The following is a 23121-nucleotide window of genomic DNA, read 5'->3' as shown; positions in this document are numbered from 1 at the left end:
TTTCAGTTCAAGGCACCCCTAAGCCAAAATAATTACCAAGTAGTCCCCCACCTTGCTTACCACTGGCCCTGGCCAAAGCACCCCTGTGAGATCTCTAAGGCATCCCAGGGAGCCTAGGTGCACAGTTTGGGAACCACTGGCTTATGCAATACGATAGTTCTCCTTGTAGAACTCTACTTTCTAGCAGCCAATCAGACTTGATCAGTATAGCTCGCACTTTGGCTAATGCAAGTGTGTATGTGGTACTGTACGTTTCTCTTTGCACAATAGTACTAGAACGTACCTTATTTTGTTCTATTATCTTGCTGAGCCGCCTGGGAGAGGCGGAACAGCTGGAGAGACAAGGGTGATATAATTCCTGCTCCACATTGAAAACAAATACCCAATAAAGACATCACGCTAATTGTAATTGACCACTGAGAAAAATAAGTTGATATACGTTTTATTAACATTGGACTTGCCTAATGAAAACATATAATATTAAAAAAAAAATCAATTTAAAACTGGCAGAGTTAAAAGAAATGAAGTTTCTATAAAAGGAGAATCTGCAATTACAAATGTGGACTGAAAGTGAATTACACTCAGTGTAGCAAGTTACATTTTTTGGTACATCTGTTAACAAAATAATGACATTTTATATATTTATATAAATATGATGTATTGCAATATTTACAGTTATTTAGAAAGACAATTAGGAAATAAAGTGGGTGCGTTTACTGAGGTAAGCATTGTTTCTAAATGCACTGAAACCCTACATCAAATGTTCAGTTTTACTATTAGAACTAATACAACACCTGGAAGGCTACTGTAGCAAGTCTAAAAACCCTTTACCAATTTATGTTTATTTAAAAAAACTGAATGTTCTCTTCTACAGCCTTCCATAAATGCTACCTATTGTATGATCTAATAAAGAACGCCCATAGACTTCCAAATTTTGTAAAAGTCAGATTTTTCAGATTACACAGATATAGTGAACAGCACAAACAATCAGAAGATGTCAAAGCAATATTAATTGTACTTAAAATGCCCATCTGTGAAAGTGAATCCATCCGGAACCAGGCAAACTATTTCCTGTGTAAACCAGGAGAATTTTACTGCCAATCCTTCCAGTCTCGTAGAGGTTCTAGCACAGACCTTACAGCTAGATACATTTTTACATTGTAAATAAGCATGCTAGTTATTACCATTTGTCATCAATCCTAAGGCATCCAATAAATCTTAATTTTCATAGCATGTGGACTAGCTCAAATATGTACTTTTTACTAGTTTAAAAAATAGTTCCATGTTTATTATTCAATAAAGAGTTCTACAGTACAAAAATGCTAGTTCTAAGAGAGCCAACTGTAAAGCACATCCCATCCACGCACCCTTTAAAAGCGGAGGTTTTTCAAAGAAAATAAAATCTAGATTCTAGATCTCTTTTTTAATCTCAAACTTCTTGGATTTTGGAACCAGGAAGACATTGCCATCTTTTGTTTGCTGAAGGGAGTACTCATGTGGAGAGTACGGCTTCCCGTCCTCATCATGTAGCTTATTGAACACCTCCATGTACAAGGACCCCAGCTGCTTTTTCAGAAGACGAAGGCTGCTGTTGTATTCTCCTTTCTCAGCAAGTAGCTTCTCCTTCTCGTACTTCAGCTTGTCTAGATCGGTTTCTAACTCCACGATGTTCTCCATTTTCCTCTTGCGGCAGTTCTGGGCCGCCACTTTATTTTTTCCTCGCCTGCGTATATCCCTAATAAGAGCAAGCTGAGCCTCATTGAACTGATGTTTGGACATTAAAACATTGAAGGCGTCCACAGGAAGATTTACGATTTTATCCACAGAGAACGGTACGTTTAGAGCCTTCGCTCTTTGCTCGTCTCTAGTGAAACGAGCTTCCTGACGACTTATAGATTTGTCTTTGGTAAACGGGGTCTTACTCTGGCCAGGACTAGCAGGAAGATCACTTTCCGGGGAACCGTAAGCGTCCATTTCAAAAGAGGAGTCATGTGGCATAAAAGGGGAGAGTGAAAAGAATGTGTCCTCTGTAAGCGGCATAAGAAACTTTTCTGTAGGGTTCTGTTGTAAAATTTCAGGGCTGCTATCCATGTCTTCCATTTCAGAGTCACTGCAGCCAAAGTGAGCATCTCCGTAAACAGAGGAGTCCATGGACTTTCCAGGTGATGTAGCACAAGGACTTGTGTTAACGGAGATCCCCGAATCAGAATCATTAAATTCCGCTGGGTTGTTTCCAGTAAAAGCTTTACACAGTGACAAGTCTGTAATGTCAACAGGTTCATTTAAAAGTTCAGTGAGGGACTGGCCTGAATTGTCCGTCAAAGGCACATTGGTCACTTTTGGATCAACGAGGGTAAATATATCATCACAAAAAGACTCTACATTAAATGTTGCATTTGTGTTTACTGTGGGTATATTAGTAACAAAAGAATCTACAAAGTCATTCGAGAATACAGGGGTAGCGGTTTCAAGTGGTTTTTCGATGGTCGGCAATGGATTGGGGAACATATAATTGTGTGATGTCTCGGTGATGTGTTCTGGATTCGAATACATGCTCAGGTCAACCAACCTTTCAATCTGACTGCTGAGACACTGTATGGAAAGAAGATTTAAAGCATATTAGGCACTGATTTTTTTTTTTTTTTTTTAAAAATACTACAAATATAAAAAGCCAAATCATAATTGATAGGTTAGATAGCTATACTTAGTCATTTGTTTATACACATGGAGAAGGTAAAAATGGAGGAAAGTATGGTGTATTTCCACTATTTCCTTTATGTCTCCTCCTCAGTCAATCTGCGGGTCATCCACTAAGGGCAGTGCCTGGAGGAGGAGTCAGGGAGGAGCTAGGACATGCATGGTCACATGATTAATTCTTTCTATGACATATATGCTGTTCCCTTCCTCTGTGCACCAAAATACTCGTGCCACCTCAAAAATCTCTGTTTTAGGAGAAGAACGGTGGCGTATGTAATAAACAATAACTGTTGAGCCCTAAATGCCAATTCTTACACTTCACTATGAGGAGCTCTGCTAAATAATTTAATGAGGGGAATGCCAACGACAGTGTGGGTAATTGCATGGGCAGATTAATATATACTCAATACTAGAATTATGGTCTTTAGATATTTTTTTTTATAAAGATATAGGAGTTCAATTTATCTGTGAAGACATTTCTCTCAAACAAATTAGTTGATCCTACATGGGGCGTTCAGGTCAGCCTAATTGGTTTTCATCCAATTGACCCTGAGCTTGCTTCCCATATAGTGCCAAAATAACCAATGAAACCCAAAATGATCAACAAAATCACATGTTATTATTAGGTATGCTGGAATAAACAAATGGCCACAACTTGTATATGTGTGTGCAGATTACCAAATGGCCTCTTAAGATGTTAGATCGATGTGTTATTCACTAGCCAATTGGCTCTAAGCATTGTTCCTAAACTTACTGAATTCACTAACACAATATATATAGTGCTCAGACATACCCAGTACAGGGGCTCTTGAAACTTTGGTTGGAGAAATGTTTGACAAATGGTATCTAGGCTACCAATGGAAAATCAACACATCCAGATATTTTTAGTAGCCCCTCCCCCATTTAAACAAAATTTAGTATAAAATAAATCTGCACCTTTTGGCAGCACTCAGTAAATCTGATTGGTTAATAGACAAAAGACAGTGACTGTGAGGCTGACCTGCAGTTCAGGAATTGAAAGCAATTCTTCCCATGCACTTTCCACTTCTTGTATGTTGCCTGTGTTAGCTCCAGAGTTCTGCAAACAGTCCGGAGGTGGGTGCTGTTCTGAGGGTAGAAAGCTCTGGCTGGCCTCTATTGGAGGATTGGCTGCCATTGTTTGGTAGGTCGTTGCAGGTGTCTGGATAAAAACATTAAATAATTGTCATGTTAATTGTGGACTGGAAGACAATCTAATACTGTTCAATGTTTTGTAGTTGAAAATAAAAAAACGCTAAACAAAATTGTTGCTGTTTAACTAATATAACAAAATGATGAACAAAGGGAAGCAGCCTGACATTGATCAGTGAAGTTACATTTAGCAGCATTCATGGTAGCAACACTAGCTAGTATGAAGCAATAACTTTATTTATAGCACAATGTATTGTGGTAAGATGTTACAGTGAACCTGACAATGCAGGTACTTTGCTGCATAATAGTAAGGCAGAAGTTCCAATCTGAGCTGTCTTAATCTAAAAGGGTAGTGTAGCAGGGGTTGAAAAACATTTATTCCAGCTAAAAGAAACTAAACTCTGCAGAGAGCCATTGTTTTTGTCTCTGACTTTTTTCCTCATCTGCTTCCAAAGCCTTCTTGTTATATTGTGCGGATGTGCAATAGGATTGGGTGCCAAGTATCCTTAAGTTTGTTTATAGCCTGTACATAGATATACCAGAAAACTATTTTAACATATGGACCCCCCTGTACAAGACATCTTTAAGGTTAGGGTGCTTCTAAAGAAAATATTTAGTACAAATAACATAATATTCAATTCTATCGTGACCAGCACAGTGCTTAGCATTGCTGCCTCAGCACTGGGGTCATGGGTTCAATTCCAACCAGGGCCTTATCTGTGTGGAGTTTGCATGGTCTCCCTGTGTTTGTGGGGGGTTCCTCTGGATGCTCTGGTTTCCTCCCACACTCCAAAAAAAACAAACATACTAGTAGGTTAATTGGCGTCTGACAAAATTAACCTGTTTGTGGCAGGGGTACAGATTGGAAGCTACACTGGGGCAGCGACTTGTGTGATGTTCTCATTAAAGCACTTTGTGATATGTAGGCAAAATGTAATAAATAGAAATACCATAAAATAGGATTTTATGTTTTTTAGATTTTAAAATGCAAACATCAATAATATTATAGATACTATGTTACAGAGAGGAATATAAACCAGTATTTACAACAATATAAACCAAAACCACTGGCGCAAAGTATGACCTGGATAGTAACAAGGGATAGGATGTAAATAGTAAAGAGGCAGAATTAGCAAGGAAAAAACTAATAAAGAGAAAAAGTATAAATTATAATTTTTATGGCAAGTTCAATAACATAAAAAGTATTTACAACAGTCCACTACTCCAATATTTACCTCGTACTGGAATGTATCAACTAAAATCTTCATGCATTCATCAAAGGAGAGTTCTTGTCCCATATCGGGTTTATTCTAGAAAGGGAAACGATTCGGTCATTATGTGAAGAGACGTTTTGTGACACATTACTTCAATAACCAGCTCAGGACCACTCACCTGCAAGGAGCCTGGGCCTGGCTGTGTGACTGCCGCAGACACCATGGGTGCTGGCTGCTGAATGGGGATGAACTCCCCCGTCTCCTCATCCAATTGTAGCTGGGCGTACAGTGCTTTCTCCTGTTCCTGCAGAAGCTGTTCCTGATGCTCCTTTTCAAGCTTCTTCTGCTTTTCCAGTTCATACTCCTTCTGTCTTTGATTGTAGTCAAAAACTTCACGGCCAACACCAAGATCAATGTCTTGTTTCCACAGGATGTCAATGAGATCCATATCCTGAGAAGAACAAGATTACATCAATAAGAATATAGTCTAAGAACCAACACTCTGCACCACAATATATTCTGCCCACAGTACAGTGCTCAGGATTATGGGATTTCTAGACAAGGACGTCTTCCATAATGTCGTGCACTAAACGGCATGGTCTCTGCCCACTTCATTACGTCTTGTGTATCAGTGCTCCTCACAGTGACTCTAGAAAGTAGTAGTATCCCGCCCAGGATTTTGTCTTCCAAAGTGATAGTCAAAACATCAGCAAGGCCCTACGACATGTGAGTGTATTGATGGAAAACGGATTTTTGTTTTGAAAACTAGTATACTCCATCCACTACAGATATATCGGGAAGAGTTGGTTTTCACATTTACAAAAAGTATGATGAAATGCGTCGCAGTTATGGACAAATCTGTATAACAATTGTTTACAGTGTAGTAAATTATTATAGCCAACAGATGGCACTCTCCATGACAGTGGTCCATACTACGAGTTTAGTAGATGTGCTCACCACTAGACTTGTATCCAACACTATGATCAACTGTGCTTGTGAGGCAGTAAATATGCAAAACATTATAATTTATATATATATATATATATTATATATATACACACACACACACACACACACACACACGAGCCAGTGAAAGAGGAGCCAAAATAAATAAGCTCCATGGAAACCGAACCAAGGAAATGAAAAGGAAGGGGGGGGGGGGGGGGGTGTCTCAAAGCAAATGCGGGGGAAAGACTAAGAAGGGGAGACTGGGAAGGAATACGTCTGGATGAGGAGGATCAAGAGAAGGATGTGGCAAAATAGCATCCAATTCTATGTGACTTATGAGCAGGCTGGGATCTCTTCTTTTCAACCCCCAAGAAGGAGTTGGGAAGGGGGGTATATGTGGTCGGTATCATCCATAAGGGTAACTTGTGATATGACCCACGTCACACTCCATCAATGCAGAAGAGACAGCTCACAAGCTCGGAGGGGTCAGGTATGAATTGAAGAGTGCTGAGTCTTTGTGAACATCTGGCTTAGATGCTTAGACTTCAAATGTCTTATAGTTGTCACCTGCCGCGGAAGTGATATCATCCATAAAGAAATAGACTTTGGAGGAGAGAAGAATCTCCACATGGGGATTATTTTAATGCAAATTACTTTTATTCATTTATTCTGTATAAGTTTACTGTACACTATCTTTAAAAGTTTGCAGAAAACACAATTGACATTGGTTCACTTGTAATATAAGTGACATGAATTAGTGTCTTTATCAAAGTGTGTGTGGGTGAATCATAGGTACTCGTAGAACAGTGCACCAACAGACATAATTGGTAATCTTGATAAACCCTTTTCTGACAACAGGATGTTTGCACCTCAATAGGGGTAATATCTTTATAAGTAGAGGAATGTGAAAATGTTTATAATAGAATTTATTAACAAATTTAGCTATATTCTAAGAAAGACTTTATTTAGGATTTAAAAGCAATCCCAGTTGGTCTCTTTGGTCCTTTAAAAAAGTTGTTAATTGCTTTACTCTTAAGAATATAGCCATTTTTAAAGTCACTACTTTCTTCAGGCAGTTTTTTTTTTGTTTTTTTTTTTATGTGGAGCGCTGGTTAAGACAGAGGAAAATATGTAAAAAATGACTACATTACAGTCCATATTTTTTCAGCTTCATTAGCCTACTCAAGCAATCTTGGGCTTCCTTTTGATATCTTATTAGAATAGAGAAAGATTAGATTTTATTTATTTATTTTTTTAAAACCAGAGTGAATCCTCAAGAAGTCCACATACAATCCAGTAGATATCCATGCCATTGTTGACAGCAAGTTTCCATGGCTATGGGCAGCTTTAACACATCATGGCTGTCCTTTGTGAACACACAAACACAAAAGACACAGCAGGTGGGAAGGGTTTAATGATGGTTTAAGGCAGGCCTGTCCAACCTGCGGCCCTCCAGGTGTTGTGAAACTACAAGCCCCAGCATGCTTCGCCAGTAGACAACCTGTTGATAGCTGGAAGGGCATGCTGGGACTTGTAGTTTCACAACATCTGGAGGGCCGCAGGTTGGACAGGCCTGGTTTAAGGGAAGATATTCATCTAAAACCAGCTGAACTTGCTGAAATATCAGATTAGGGTCATTGTGTTTTTTAGCTGGCTGCTCTTGGATGTGGGGCTATACACTGTCCCCAAACTTGCTTTGTGTGCTCACCTATGACCCACCTGACTACCCTTTTGCCTCTATGCATCACATAAAAAACAAACTCTACTTGGACAATATAAAGGTCTTGGAAGAAAGTCATTAAGCAGCAGATACAAACCAATAAAGTCATCAGAGAAGACAAACCACTAACTATACTTTAATGTTCAGATCTAATATTCAACATGATTATGCGATGAAGGTTTATGTAATGTTTAATAACCGAAAATGGTGCTTGTGTTGCATTTGGTATTCTAAATGGGCACAACCAATCTGTAGTGTACTACAGTTCCCAACATGCTCTGTGAGCCATCTACCACTGAAAAGCCTCAGATTGCCTATGTCATCTGTACATTAAAACGTGTCAAGTATAAAAGAACATCTTTTATGCTAAAGAAAATACCAGAAAGCCAAAAAAAAAAATAATTATAATTTCATACTTAAATGAGATGCTCATTCCAATATTTAAGTTATCATCTGCCCTAGAGTACACAAATAGTCCTCCTCCCCCCCAGTCACAGCCAGTGTCACATGAGATTCCGGATAACAATAGGGAACTATCAGAGGAACTGTGCTCATTTAATTTCCTGTCAAAATAATATTCTTTTGCGCACAAAGGGCTTAATCTAACCCAGAAAAAAAAAATAAAAAAAATCTGTGTTGTCATTTAATAAATAGCTCACATATCAAGTTCCAAGTCTAACATGAGAAAATAATCTTGATATATAACCGCCTGCAAATCATTAACTCTACATCAGTTAACTATTTCGTATGGAAAGGTTGTGAACACATCCATATTTTCTCTATATGGTGTCATTTTACTTACGCCACTCTTTCTGACTCTAGTCACATCGATTTATATTCCTAGCCCTGTTCTTGTAATATCTATACATAAAACAAAATGATGCAACATGGAGATTTACCTCTGAGTGGACTTGTCACCTCAGGGACATAGATTTTTATACATTTATGGTGCAAGATTTTATTGATTTTGCTTCATTTAGAACATACAAATAGCCACCGAATTAATGTTTGAACAAATTGTACTTTAGAATCACTCGGTATAGTCAGAAGACGCTGTAATAAATAAAAATCTATAGTATTACAAAAGAAAGGGTTAGACTGTCGAAAAACCCGATTGGTCAATTTGATTACTATTATTTGCACGACATGTCAGAAGCTTATTAAGGTTAATTACTGCCACTTAATGCCTGGAAGTGTTTTTCTGGCATATAAATACAACTTCTGACATTCACTATACAGAACACATATAATGACTTGTAGAGGCTAGGGTGTCGCCATTTTAGAACAAATTAATGCTTTATAGCAGGCTTGTCCAACCTGCGGCCCTCCAGGTGTTGTGAAACTACAAGCCCCAGCATGCTTTGCAGTAGATAACCAGTTGATAGCTGGAAGGGCATGCTGGGACTTGTAGTTTCACAACACCTGGAGGGCCGCAGGTTGGACAGGCCTGCTTTATAGGATATAGCAACATCATTTTCTATGTAGATACATTATACTGGGAAATATAACCAACTCTCATGGCGTTTGCTCCCCACCCCAGCTCAGGTGGTCAGGAAAAAGTGTAGTTTTTTTGTTTTGTTTGTTTGTTTGTTTTTACACACACACACACACATAATGTTGTGGTGTATGCCCCAGGACAATTTAACAATGTCACAAATCACAGCAACACAGTTCAATACAAGATGGAGGAACCCTTTTCTCTATTTTAGTCATATATGCAATGGTAGGAAAAAACAAAAACACCACATTTCAACAATCCTCAGAAGCATATTCTACAGCTCACGGTTATATTGCCACAGGCTTTTGCAAATTGTTACTGAACAGTACAAAGAATACAAAGGTGATATAATACATACTGACATATCCTATGTCAGAGCTTTCATTGGTCTAGGGCTATTTGAACTAATAAAAATTAAACAAATGCGGTTAACACCACCAGTATGTTTCTACCCACAGCAACAATTTTATTTTAAACAGGGCTGAAGTAATGGTAGACAAAGCACACACACATTCTGTGGGCTGGGCCCATTCAGTAGAACCGGACGGTGTGCATTGTCTTCAGCATTCAACTCCTCAGTATCTCACCACATAGGGGACTTGTAGGACAAAGTGTTAATACTAACAATAATTAAGACTAAAATCATTTTAAACTAAAAACATAACCACTGCCCTCAGACAACCAAGAAGGAAGCTTAATAACACATGTATCTGCCGATACACAAACCACAGACTTGAAGATTTTTTAGAAGCACAGATTAAACAATGGTTTTTATAAAAATAATTTAGACCTTTCCCCAAGTAGTTTTAAAGTATCCCAATTTGGCCACACACAGTGAGCAAATTAGACAGATGCAGCTATTCCACAGGACCCCATCCACATAGATAGTGACAGTGGTCACCAGCTGACTGTATTTTGCCCACAATTAATATACGGAAAATTCCAATAGTACTTCTGCCCACCCTGGTCCGAACCTGCCGACACTGCAGACATAAGTGCCACATGTATGGTCCGGCTTTAGTCTTTGACGGGTAAAGGAGTGCAGGTGAGCAAGGCAGGAGGAGCGAACAATTACTAAAAAGGACATTAAAGCAATATGCATCTTATATGTTCTAAGCCACAATTGTACTATCCAGGGAGGGGCACATTGACATGCTGTTGGAAATACTGAATAATTACAATTTAAAAATATTAGGAGCTATATTGCTGAGAAAGAGATTACTTTTATGTGTCTTCCGTAGAAGTCGTTTATCTGATATCTGTACCCTAAGTCTGCCACTTAGATGAAGTGTTTCGTCTGTTAAGAGGCCAATAGTTTTTTTCACGAATCTGAAAAAAGGGCGGTGATTATGTTCTCGTTAGATATTCATCATCATCATTCATTTATATAACGCCACTTATTCCGCAGCGCTGTACAGAGAACTCACTCACATCAGTCCCTGCCCCATTGGAGCTCACAGTCCAAATTCCCTAACACACACATAGACAGATAGACAGACTAGGGTCAATTTTGATAGCAGCCAATTAACTTACTAGTATGTTTTTGGAGTGTGGGAGGAAACCGGAGCACCCGGAGGAAACCCAAGCAAACACGGGGAGAATATACAAACTCCACACAGATAAGGCCATGGTCAGGAATTGAACTCATGACCCCAGCGCTGTTAGGCAGAAGTGCTAACCACTTAGCCACCGTGCTGCCAATGTATTTTCCATGTTAATTAGCTTCAACTTAACTAAGGTTTTTCTCAATCTGTCACTGGTAAATTAACATACGCCAATACTGCATGTTCAGAATAAAGGATGTGCTGAATCCAGTATTTGGTTTGGGTTATGAGCCAATAGTAAAGGCTTTAGCAAGACTTCATTTAAGTCAAATCCTTAATAGTCACCCAGTCAAATACAAATCCTGATATTTATTTTTTTGTTTATCCAATAGACTCCAGACCCCTTGATGTACGGTAAATTTAAACAGTGCAGTGTAACATGGAAGACAATCGGACAAGCTGTGGCCACAGTTGTCAGAATGCCTGTAACTACGTTTGGTGTTCAACTAGTTGAAAGGAGAAAGGTTTAGGGTAAAACTAGTCTTTAGCTGCAGTTTTCCTTAGTTAACTACACAAATATTAATTATAAAGTTTTATAGAATAATTAAATAAAAATCTAACTTAGCACCAATATAAAAATTCCCCATTTGTAGTTTACCTTAATAATTGAACAGAAAGAAAAAAAAAAAAAAGTTAAAAGCCACCACTTACAGATGTAAACCCACCGAGATGTGTTATGAAAACCCTGAAATAACACATACTTTGCACACTGTGAATTCGGTTGTGTGTACAAGACTAGCTCACTACTGAAGCATAATCAGACACTGTCACGCTATAACCAAAATGATTTTTGTTAGTGTCAAAACATTCAACGAGGTAGAGAAATCCAGACTACACCAGTCTATAAAGTAGGTGTTGCCACCACACCTTTAAAAAGTGTTTCTATCTACATTAAGACCTGTGCTAAATCAACTCCTTTCCCAAAAATAGAAACTTTGATGACGACCGCCACCAATACCTCTTTTTAGCAAGGCCCCCCCCCCCCCCCAAAAAAACAAACAAACAAACAAACACAAAAAAACTGTTCCATCTCTATGTGGGCAAAACTATACAGGGAGACTGTTGGTGGCATCCTGCAGACATGACGGGCCCTTGGAGATCCCCAGATGGTGAAAAACAGAACACTTTGATGACAATATTTCCCATTTGTCTCATCCTGTGTTACCAGTGTTTTATTACCACTGTTGTAGAACATTTGAGCAGATAGAAAATGTGATTGTTCGAATACATTTAGAACAGACCTTTGGTGATCCAAACAATCAACTCCAATCAAATCTGTATCCAATTTGATTTGGTGCACCAAATAGGACAGATCTGGTCTAATGGCTGGAGGGTTAAAATAATTCCAAAGGTCTTTCGGAACAGATTGGATTGATCACTTGTTGTTTATTTAGGGGGGTGTCACACACACCACCAAACGTTCCGATAAAATGAACACGCGTGTGGCTACCTATAGCATTACTTAGACAATGCTCTGACAGTGATTTAGTAGGCCACTCATACAGGACACACATTTCACAAGGGCATGTAGCTACTTTACTGCTGTGACAAAGTCACCCCATATAGACTACAGCTGGTGGCTCTTTTGGTATATTAAGTAAACAACTTCATAAACAGAGCATTCACAATTACATAAGACAAAGCGATAACAGCTGGAACTTAACAGATGTCTTATATTAAACGACCTGTATGTAGTTAACCAAGAGCCCAGGTTCTGTAAACAGATCTAACCATGCAGACACAGCTGCGTAGTACCCACACTATCCAGCGTCAGGTCGTAATGGATAAATAAACACAAATTACATTAGTACTCTGTAGCCATATGCACCATCTACAGCATAGACATGACATTAAAGTACATTAGGATACACAGGTGAAACTGGATTTGTAAGACAAAATACAGTGCTCCCTTTTTATAAAAGCTGCACAAAATACGGCTTTCTAGTGAAAACAAGAGGGTGACATACAATGGAATGGACACATTTTCTGCATTTTTGAGCAGACTATACATGGTGGCATAATAAAGGGAGACTACAATATAAACACAGATTGGTTTTCTATACACAGAATGACAGAGGTCTGATGCCAAACCAGCCCTGCAGCCATACACTGCTGTGCCCTTTGTACTGATCACCAAAGGTCATGAGGACTTCTTATCTTACCCTTCTTATCCACATGCAAAAATGTATCATCAGCATAAAGTCATTTCCTGGGATCAAACAAACCTGAAATTATTACACAGAAAAAAGAAATACTATATAATACTATAGAAAGTCTTGTGATCTTAAAAAAGGATTGGTCAATAGGATAATTATTATGTTCTCTTGCCTAAACTTACAATTACATGATAAACAAGTACATTAAGCAAATAATTGATAAAAAAAATATGTATTATTCCATTTGATATACTGCTGCCCAATTCTATAACTCTGAGATTACACAAAAGATCTTGATGCTGGAGAGCACAATGTGCATATTTCAGTAATCAACAGGAACCAGATTGAGCTTTTCCAAAAATCGCAATTTGGTAAATCACAGAAACTGATCATGGTGACCAAAATACAACTACTGTCTAATATTTTTACCTCTCTAGTAACATATCCCATTTCTGGCACCAAAACAGTCACTGCCAAAATACTACAACATTCTCAGTCATGTTTCAATAGATTAGATTTTTTTTCTTAAATTCTTATTAATACATATCCCCTAATTCAGTGACAGGCAACTTGATACAATTAAAGTGATGCGTGGCTGGCCCTCTAACCTTCAAAGGGGCCACAGATTACCTTTTATCTCAGATAAAGTTAAAACAATATATTTAATCAAAGAAAGAGACACCTATCTGTAATAACATATCAGTGGGCATTTTGTTACAAGCTATAGCAAACATCAGTCTGACAATAAAGCAGGAAGGAGCTGGGGGAGCATTTGCTGGTCCCATAGTGGGCTACCTTGGGTTGGGTCATTGGGCCACCTCGCTCCTGCGCACTATTACCGTTCATACGGTCACTATTTTAACCCGGATTTCTGCTGGCGGCTCCCTGAGCCAACTGAATACTACTAGGCATAAAATATATTTGTTAAACCCAAAACATGCATGTATCTAGGAGAGCACAGCCTTCCAGATAGTGTTATCACCTAGCGTACCATGTAGATGTTTTAAAATAAATATTCCACAGATGACAACTGCAGCTGATAAAAAAAAAAAAATTGTTACTCTTTCCCCTTTATTTAAGAAATTATTAAAACCAAACCATTGTAGAATGGTTAAATCCAGGACGTTGGGATATTGTTAACAACACTGACTTGTGCAGAGGTCTTACTCTCTCACATGATAAACCTTGTGCTCCAGACAGTCCAGTCTGCCTCTTACACCAATTATAGCTGTGCCCTCGTAGTAAAAGATAAAATATTTAATGACACAAAATTACAAAGAATTAATTTCACACTTCAAACAAAAATAAAGAAATTATACAGTACTCTGTATACACTCTGGATGCAAACACTGAATCTACATAAAATATGATCAAAGCGGGATGAACGGGGGAGGGGACATTACCAAATGTTGTTGTTCTTAATATAGAACTATTCCACCAATTTGGGGTTTTGCTTTCGGGAACACTTTCAAACGTGCTGTCTGCGCAGGGCAGAACCTGGTGAAACACTGTATACTGTCAGACAGCTGGATCAGATGACTCATTGTGGTTATTGCTGTACGTAAATTACAGAATAAGTTATCTAGTTCATGTTTACAGGGATCTTTTCTGAACATTAAATTGTGTCATTTTACCAATCAATAAATTGGGGAACTGAAAAGGACTTCAGACGCCATAACATCAAAACGTAACAAAATGAAAGAGGGGATTTCCTAAGTGCAACGGGAAATCAACCTACATATTCCTCTTTTTCAGATTTCCCAATTGTAAAAAGAAAATCCAATTAAAAACTCCCTATTTAGCAATCACTACAATAACATTCAGAGTTTTAAAAATATTAGGTCTGGAAATTCTTGCTTTCCAATCACAATGGGGCAGGACTGGAGGGTGCATAAGTACAGACTCAACATGAACATACAATGAATTCAGAGGGACCTCTAGATATGTCTGCACCCTGGGGAAAAAAAAGGCTGTGTAATCCCCCTTACCCTGCAATTATTTATGTCACACCCCTTTTCACAATGTCACGCCCCCTGTCTACCATGTTATGACCACTATGATACGATATAAAGTTTGTAAAGGTACTGTAGGATTGGCCTTATACATTTGTCCATGTATATCAAAAATATTAATGACATTTTAAGTGGAAACAAGAGAATTATGGCACCATATTGCCTATCATTCAAAATAGATCAATTTCTGAGTTTCAAAATAATGATGGAGTCGAATATCTTATCTTGTACTGTGTACAGTCTTGTACACTGCTAGTCCATCTGCTACACAATTTTACGGCAATATAATGTGGCATAATGTGTATATATTTTCATTTCCTTTATAAGGTTAGCGCTTATGCCCTTTTGACTCATTCCTTACATGTCAAAGTGGTTAGCATTGCTGCCTCACAGCGCTGGGGTCATGAGTTCGATTCTGACCGAGGTCCTATCATTATCATCATTTATTTAAATAGCGCCAACAGATTCCGTAGCGCTTTACAATTGTGGACAAACATAGTAAACTAAAAAAAAAACTAGATAAAACAGACAAAGAGGTGAGAAGGCCCTGCTCGCAAGCTTACAATCTATGGGACAATGGGAGTTTGACACGAGGCTAAGGCTAAGTCTACATTTAGCATTTTGGCCCAGCCAGGTTGCAATCCTATCTGTGTGGAGTGTGTATGTTCTACTCGTGTTTGTGTGGGTTTCCTCTGGATATTCCTCCCACAGTCCAAAAGACTGTAAGCTCTAATGGGACAGGCACTAATGTGAATAGATATTCTTTATGCAGCGCTACACAATATGGTGGCGCTAGATCGATAAATAAACCATATGTATTAAGGAGAATTTCAACACTTTTGAGTTCTTTTTTTTTTTATGTAGATGGGCAGGCTCCAAGGCTTATATGAAAGTCATTTTGATTTCTTATAAAAATAGGGGGTCAATTCTTAAGTGTTTTTAAGCCACTTTCATAGATGACTTCAGCAATAGATAAGTCATGTGTCCTTACCAAGAGACACAGGTGAGGTATTCGGCTTTATTAAACAGAGCATTAGAAAAGTAAACACCCATTTAAACAATAAAATATACTCAGTCTATGAATTAAAGATTAAAATAAAAAAATATTCCCACTGTAGTATGTAACTATTTTTACACTAATTTGGCCAAAATTTTTAATAATCATCAGTGCAGAATATAATGGGATATATTTACTAAACTGAGGATTTGAAAAAGTGGAGATGTTGCCTATAGCAACCAGATTCTATTTATCATTTTCTGAATATATGCTACAAAATGACAGCTAGAATCTGATTGGTTGCTATAGGCAACATCTCTTTTTCAAACCCGCAATGTGTTTGTTGACAAGTCCAGAATATTTCAGGTATTGGGAGAGTGTTCAGCATCAGGTTACTTGTATAGTAAGGTGAAGCCACTGTTTGTGTGTGAATCTAAGAAGACTAGTGCTATTTTCCATGCTTTATTCATAAGAGAAGAGCTCAGGTTCACTGTGAAGAAGTACAACTGAAGATCATCTGGGAATGTATTGTGCAATCTGTAACACTACTGTATGTGGGTGTATAAAGGCTGCTGAAACCAGATGGAGAAAAACAATTAAATAAAGGGCTGCCCTTGGCAGAGGGAGAGGAAGGGAAGTACAGTGCTGGTGCTTGCGCAAGAGCCTCAGCAGTCCCAACAACTCCCTGCTGTGCACAGAGTGTACAAGAGCTCACACGCAAAGGAACAGGGATCCTTCAAGGGGGCTGCAGACATGCAACCTGCAACGACGCTCAGCATCCATGTGCTTTTCCCTTCTCTACCCCAGTTTCTAATTAGCAGATTCCTGACATGTAAAATAAAAGCAAGAGGAAAAGTTTCTTTTTTTTCCCCCACCAACAAAGTTAGCAGGAAAGATTAACTCTCGACATATTTTGGAGATAAAACCATAGAAAGTTACCAAGTACATAAAACAGAAACAATCATATCAAATATAGGTTTAGGAAAATGATGTGAGAGGTTATAGAGTCCAACAAATATATATTTTGAAATAAAAACGACATTTTATTGCAACCACAAGAGAACATTCTGTCAGAACTCAAATCAGACTTATGGATTCTTTAAATCAGGCCTGTCCAACCTGCGGCCCTCCAGGTGTTGTGAAACTACAAGCCCCAGCATGCTTTGCCAGTAGACAACCTGTTGATAGCTGGAAAGGCATGCTGGGACTTGTAGTTTCACAACATCTGGAGGGCCGCAGGTTGGACAGGCCTGCTTTAAATAAAGTTTAATAATATTTAAAACTACAGCTACACTTTTTAGTGCCATTAGTATTTTTTTATGCATGTGACGTGTCCCCTAAGGAATTGGTTATACTTCCTGCTGATTGGGGCACCTATATATATAAGATCTCTATTTGACATGGGCAGCACGGTGGCTTAGTGGTTAGTACTTCTGCCTCACAGCACTGGGATCCCGAGTTCGATTCCTGACCTTATGTGTGTGGAGGTTGTATGTTCTCCCCGTGATTGCGTGGGTTTCCTCTGCATGCTCTGGTTACCTCCCACACTCCAAAAAACATAATAGTGGGTTAATTGGCTACTATTAAATTGGCCCTAGTCTGAGTGTGGGTGTAGAAGTTAAAGAAGTTAGATTGTAAGATCCAATGGGGCAGGGACTAATGAGAGTTCTCTATACAGCGCTGCAGAATTAGTGGAATTAAATTAAATAGCTGATGATGATGTGGATACCTGCTTATCACTGGCAGGGGACACGCACCATGCAAGAGGGTGACAGTCACTAGTAGGTTTTTGGACAGAGATACAACACGTGATAATGTGACATTCAAAAGTGTAACCAGTGCCATAGAGAGCCACCGGTTACAAAAGCACAGATTGTGCCAACATATCATCATCATTTATTTATATAGCGCCATCATATTCCGTAGCGCTTTACAATTGGGGACAAACATAGTAAACTAATAAACAAACTGGGTAAAACAGACAAAGAGGTGAGAAGGCCCTGCTCGCAAGCTTACAATCTATTGGACAATGGGAGTTTGACACATGAGGTTAAATCTACATTTGCAGTTGGCCCAGCCAGACCGCAAAGGTAAAAGTGACTCATAAGCTACATAAAACAGATCACTTCATATAGTGCCCTGCAGTCTTGTGAAACAAGAAGTAGAATTGTGCCCTTAGGCTGATTTCACTACTAATTATGTAAATGTATTGGTGTCTGCGCTCCCTGAGATAGCTATTGGTGACTGCCAAAATATGGGATGGGAGGAGGGGGGTTCCAACCCTCCTAGGTAGGGTAAGATTCTTTTAGAATCCCACTTTCAGGTGCCTTGGGAATTTCTTGCATTTGATTTCACTACTGGACCAACATTACAAACTATGCATTTTAATATGAAGACGTTGTTCTTGTATTTGAACTAGAAGACATAATATTCTCCAACAATTAGAAGCAAATTTACCAACTGCCCCATTAAGAAACCAAATCAACTGCAAACCAAGGCTGGGTACACACTACATGTTTTTCTTATAGGACCAATCAAAAGATAAACAACCGTTCGGCCGATATCGCATTAGTCGGTACACTCCAACGGTGAACAATTATCATTACAAAGCACATTGTATCGCTTCATTCGATTGTTAAACCGGACTAAAAATCTTGTTCAGTGATGGAACGATGTTGTTCCAATTCAGCAGTATGCATGGACTCAGGACCGGCAGTGTCCATAGATCTCTATAGAGTGTGCAGAGTCTCAATCTTTTCAGCCGATGGTTATGACAGATGAACAGCTCAGATCTGTCCGTAAATCGTGTAAAACATCAATAGATTGTACACAGGAATTGGAATGCTGATCAGGACTTTAGTCATTGGTAAAATTGTTAACAATATTGCATTGTCGGAATTTTAGTGTACTATGTACCCAGTCTAAGATAACGTTCAAAGTTGCTAGATGTCTATATAAAGTTGCTGGCTAAGGTTTTGGGATTTCAGAGAATGATATGAAGATATTTCAGAACTACCATACACTATAACAAATGGTTCTGAAGCTATTCAGGATACAAAAAATTACCTGAACTTGCAATATTTTACAATGCAAAATCTGTATAATGTTCAAGCATCTGTAGAAACATTTAAACCATTGGTAATCAACTGAGGGCTTTCAAATGGATCACATTCAGCACCCTTGACCAGGGGTCATTGATTACACTACCTAATGATTCTAATGTCACCGAAGGAAAACAGTGCATTCACACAGCTATGCGGCATGCTATCTGTGATTGTATTAGGATACCTTCCCATCAGCTTTGGCTGTGTGAACACTTCAAGATATTACTCTGATCTCAAAATGTGATTTTAGGCAAAGTCAAAACACTAACCCATTGCACATCCAAAGGCCACATGGACTAAATGGACCATTACAGCTGGGTCTGATAAAGACCTGATCAATAACTCTGTAAAAGAGTATAATTACTCTAATCTTGTCTGCTCTCATTTATTATAATAAAAAAAAAAAGAAGTTTGGCAAGGTTAACAAAAAGCCTGCCTGAACACACAGGACTAGACATGTCGAACAATTAAAGGGCATGCCCAAGCTTCACGTAAGGAAAACATGGAAGCACTTGATTTTGCCACTTGAGTATAATAATCCCTATACCTTACCCTTGCTGACAATAGGATATATTAGAACAAGCTTTGCCAAGGTCATTAAAGAAGTTGCATTTTCAATCTATTTGTCATGTTTTCAATTTGTTTGACACAGGTGACTTTCTGATTCTGTGGAGGCCAATTAGGCAACAAAACTGACAGATCACTTTACAATTGCAGTGTACAGATCCATCAATTCTGCAGCTTAATTGGTTGCCATGGTAACCCAAAGTTGTCTATGATGTAAGGTAGGTCTTAAGAGATATGATTACCCTTGACCATCTGATCAAGGTTAAATAGCTTCCAAATAGGGAATATGAAAAGCAACATTTTTATTTATTTAGACATATGATATTTCTTAACCTTTTGAAAAACATAAGAAGCATTAATTAATATAAGTGGCTATATTTTATATATTTAAAAAGCCTGTGCTTGTTTATCCATAATAACAGTTTTATAGTAAATATTATTACAGATTTGAAAAGCTAAAATATGTTGTTCCTATATATAAAACAAAACAAACAAACATACATGTATTACTTATTTATTTAGCATTTTCAGACCTACAGGCTTCTTTCACATCCAGCAAGTTAATGCTGAACTTCCAGTTCTCAGATCAGGCTAACTGGACAGTCATCATCATTCTGCTCAGAAAAGTCACTCAACAAGAAAAGAAGGAAAGCTAGAATGTCTACTGTTAGAAGATGTGTGTCATATATGTTAATGGCTCATATAAAAACTAGACAGGACAAGTCTTTAATTGTCTTTTTTTTCTTTCCCTTGAAATTATAACCACTGAATCTCTCACTTTCTACCCTCTCAGTAAAAGTTGACTATGTTATACAAAACACAAGGCTGAAAATGAGTGTCACTGTAGCTTTCAGAAATCAGCAAAAACAGGGAAAAGTTAATATTTTGAATTACAAAAACATAATTTTGTTTTTAAATCTGCACAAAAACATGAGTTCTCCCATGTCTGGGAATTTATATATTTTTCCTATTAGTGCTCAGTAAAGCGAAGATAGCTATCTACCCAGTTTTGACCACTGGGGGCACCATTCCATTGGATCCTATAGATAACATTTAAAGGGCACCTCTTGTATACTCTCTAACATCCTGTTATGTTCTAGGTCTGAACTTCCCACTTTCCTTGTTTAGTTAGTTCAGTTACCAGGGTTGAAAAAATTAACTCATGATAAAAAAAATTAAGAAAAACACTCCTCAATTAATTCATTCGGCACAGTAACCTGCAATAGTAAATTAAGTGGGTGGTTGGGAAGTAGCCTAAACACAGTGAAGATAGCCATTTCATTCCTCAGTCATGTCACAAGTACCTAGTGAACTGAAAGGCTGCTAGCTTACCGATAATAATGGTTCAGAAAACAAAATGGCTGCCTCCACAGTGTGTAGTCAGCAAGAGCATTTAAAGGCACATTCAATCTACTTCAGAAATACAAGCAATTATGCCACCTCCCACTCATTTCAATAAATACAAGATATGTCTTGAAATAAGGTTGTCTTCAGGATTTTTTTTTATTTTGCCAAATATGAGGTTTTTTTAAATAAATATATACTTTTCTTTACACTAGAAATATCCTTCAAATAACATTAATAATTATTTAGTGATACTAGCAATGTGTACTGTATGCTGTGAGGTTCCAAGTTATCTTCATAGATAAAATGAGGGCCACACCCACTTTAATGTCCATAGCTCAAAGTCACTAACAGGCAATGCTAACAAATAAAGTCGATTATATTGCGACATTTTATAATGCATAAAAACACAAAAGTTGCGATTAAAACCTCTTCATATAAGCCACCTTACACAAACCACAACAAGGGCAAGACATTATCATGACAGCTTACACTATATTATGCAACTGTGTAAGGAATAAACATGTCTCTAGGTTCCTCCAAAAACTGCTACACAAAATTTAGGCTACAAACACAAGCAGGACATTTCACTGTACATTATACGTGACTGGATCCCCTGAAATCCCTAAAGAGCCCCCCTGAGTGACTATGCACATTCAGTTGTCAAGGAGAGAGCATGCAAACTGTGACCATTAAATCACCAGTACAGAGAAAGAAAATCAGGCTCAGAGAGAACCATACAAACAAAAAAATCAAGAAAGTAAATATCCACCAAATTGCTGCCTATCAGTCTGACAATGTTAGCTAACTGCTTGATTGCACTGTATAGCCCATACAGAAAATAAAATATATATATATATATATATATCTCTCTCTCTCTCAATAATCTACACTACAAAGTGTGGGAGAATGAAAACTCTTGTTAAACTGAATACTGTGAGTTGCTACAGTTTTACAGTTTTTACAATTATCTGGGACATTTTAACATAGGCTTAGTGATATCTACAACAAAAACAAAAGTTATCAGACACCGGCTTAAACATTGATCCTCAACAGCAAGCACAGTAGAGACATTGTCTTAGAGTGAATGTGTTATATCACAGCCCAGCAAGAGGTTCTGCAGATGCCGAGGCCACAAGTTAGTCCAAGGAAAGGTTTTTCCGTTTCTAAAGCAGGTTGTGACAACCTGTTGGAATGCAGCTGCTGTGGAACTACAAGTCCCAGCTGGTAGCCATGATGCAACTTGTGGGATGGCACTACGGCTGAAACCTCACAGCTGTTGGCCCCCACTGAGGGCAGATCTACATGTCTTCCCCTTCTTCCTCCATGTAACAGAGAGGAAGCGGCTTTGTAATTGACGTCAAACTCTGGATTGGCCTCCAGACCAGTAGGTGATGAAATCATGAGATCCCTTAGAAAGTGATCAGCAGATCACCTGATCACATGACCTGTCAGTCAAGTGACAGCTGCTGCCCCAGCACCTCCATTACCTCCCAGTACAGGACAGCAAGGTGACAGCTTGGCCCCGCCCCCAGGTGCCCCCCTCACCTGCTGTGACTGCTTTGCGGGGGGTAAATCTATTTCCATCATGATGGCCCCTGGCCGGGTATATCCTCGGTGATGTTGTCGCAGTGTGTTCTCCTCTGTGTGCCGCAAACCCCCCCGGTCTTATCTTCCCGGCCCGGTTACTTCCAATCCGTTCACAGGACAGTCCTGAGCGATATGACTGGAAAGTCCTGGGCAAGACGGCCAAAGTCGGCTGTCACCGCCTCTCCACCAATAGGAATGCTACATTCGGTTAACCACGCCTATTAAAAATATGACGACAACCATACACCAGGAAGGTTTATGCCACGCCCTCCACCCTTCCACCACGCCCTCTTTCATTAACGCTTTCGCTGCTGCCTGAAATGTGTGGGTGCTGGTTGATTCCCTCAGGATTTACTGGTTAGCAGTTAGCAGGAATTATGATTAAGAAATGTACTTTCTGTAGATTATTTTGAAGGAAAGCTATATCTATTTCATCTTCAAAAAACATGAAGATATATTTGAATAGTGACTGGTGCAATACGGGTCCTCTTAACAACATT

General features: G+C 38.6%; 1 protein-coding gene across 1 annotated transcript; it reads right to left on the bottom strand.

Annotated features, from left to right (window-relative positions):
* Positions 1–930: 930 nt before the first annotated feature.
* Positions 931–22775, bottom strand: NFE2L2 (NFE2 like bZIP transcription factor 2). The gene is made up of 5 exons (XM_075180563.1): positions 22580–22775; positions 5260–5532; positions 5103–5177; positions 3698–3877; positions 931–2592 (listed from the first exon to the last, which is right to left on the bottom strand). Exons 1-5 carry the CDS (start codon positions 22619–22621, stop codon positions 1411–1413), a joined length of 1752 nt encoding a protein of 583 aa, XP_075036664.1. The 5' UTR covers positions 22622–22775; the 3' UTR covers positions 931–1410.
* Between the last annotated feature and the right edge of the window lie 346 nt (positions 22776–23121).

The sequence above is a fragment of the Mixophyes fleayi genome, chromosome 7 (assembly GCF_038048845.1).
Source record: "Mixophyes fleayi isolate aMixFle1 chromosome 7, aMixFle1.hap1, whole genome shotgun sequence".
Classification (NCBI taxonomy): Eukaryota; Metazoa; Chordata; class Amphibia; order Anura; family Limnodynastidae; genus Mixophyes; species Mixophyes fleayi.
The sequence above is the reverse complement of the archived record's forward strand: the minus strand, read 5'-3'. Positions and strand labels throughout refer to the sequence as shown.

What these genes read in the sequence shown, in the direction of transcription:
- NFE2L2 (XM_075180563.1), bottom strand. Translation starts at nt 22,621, where the DNA reads ATGATGGAAATAGATTTACCCCCCGCAAAGCAGTCACAGCAG. An exon ending in CCGCAAAGCAGTCACAGCAG is followed by an intron (nt 5,533 to 22,579) that starts GTGAGGGGGGCA and finishes TGTTCTTCTCAG; the next exon opens with GATATGGATCTCATTGACAT. An exon ending in TTGATACATTCCAGTACGAG is followed by an intron (nt 3,878 to 5,102) that starts GTAAATATTGGA and finishes GTTTTTATCCAG; the next exon opens with ACACCTGCAACGACCTACCA.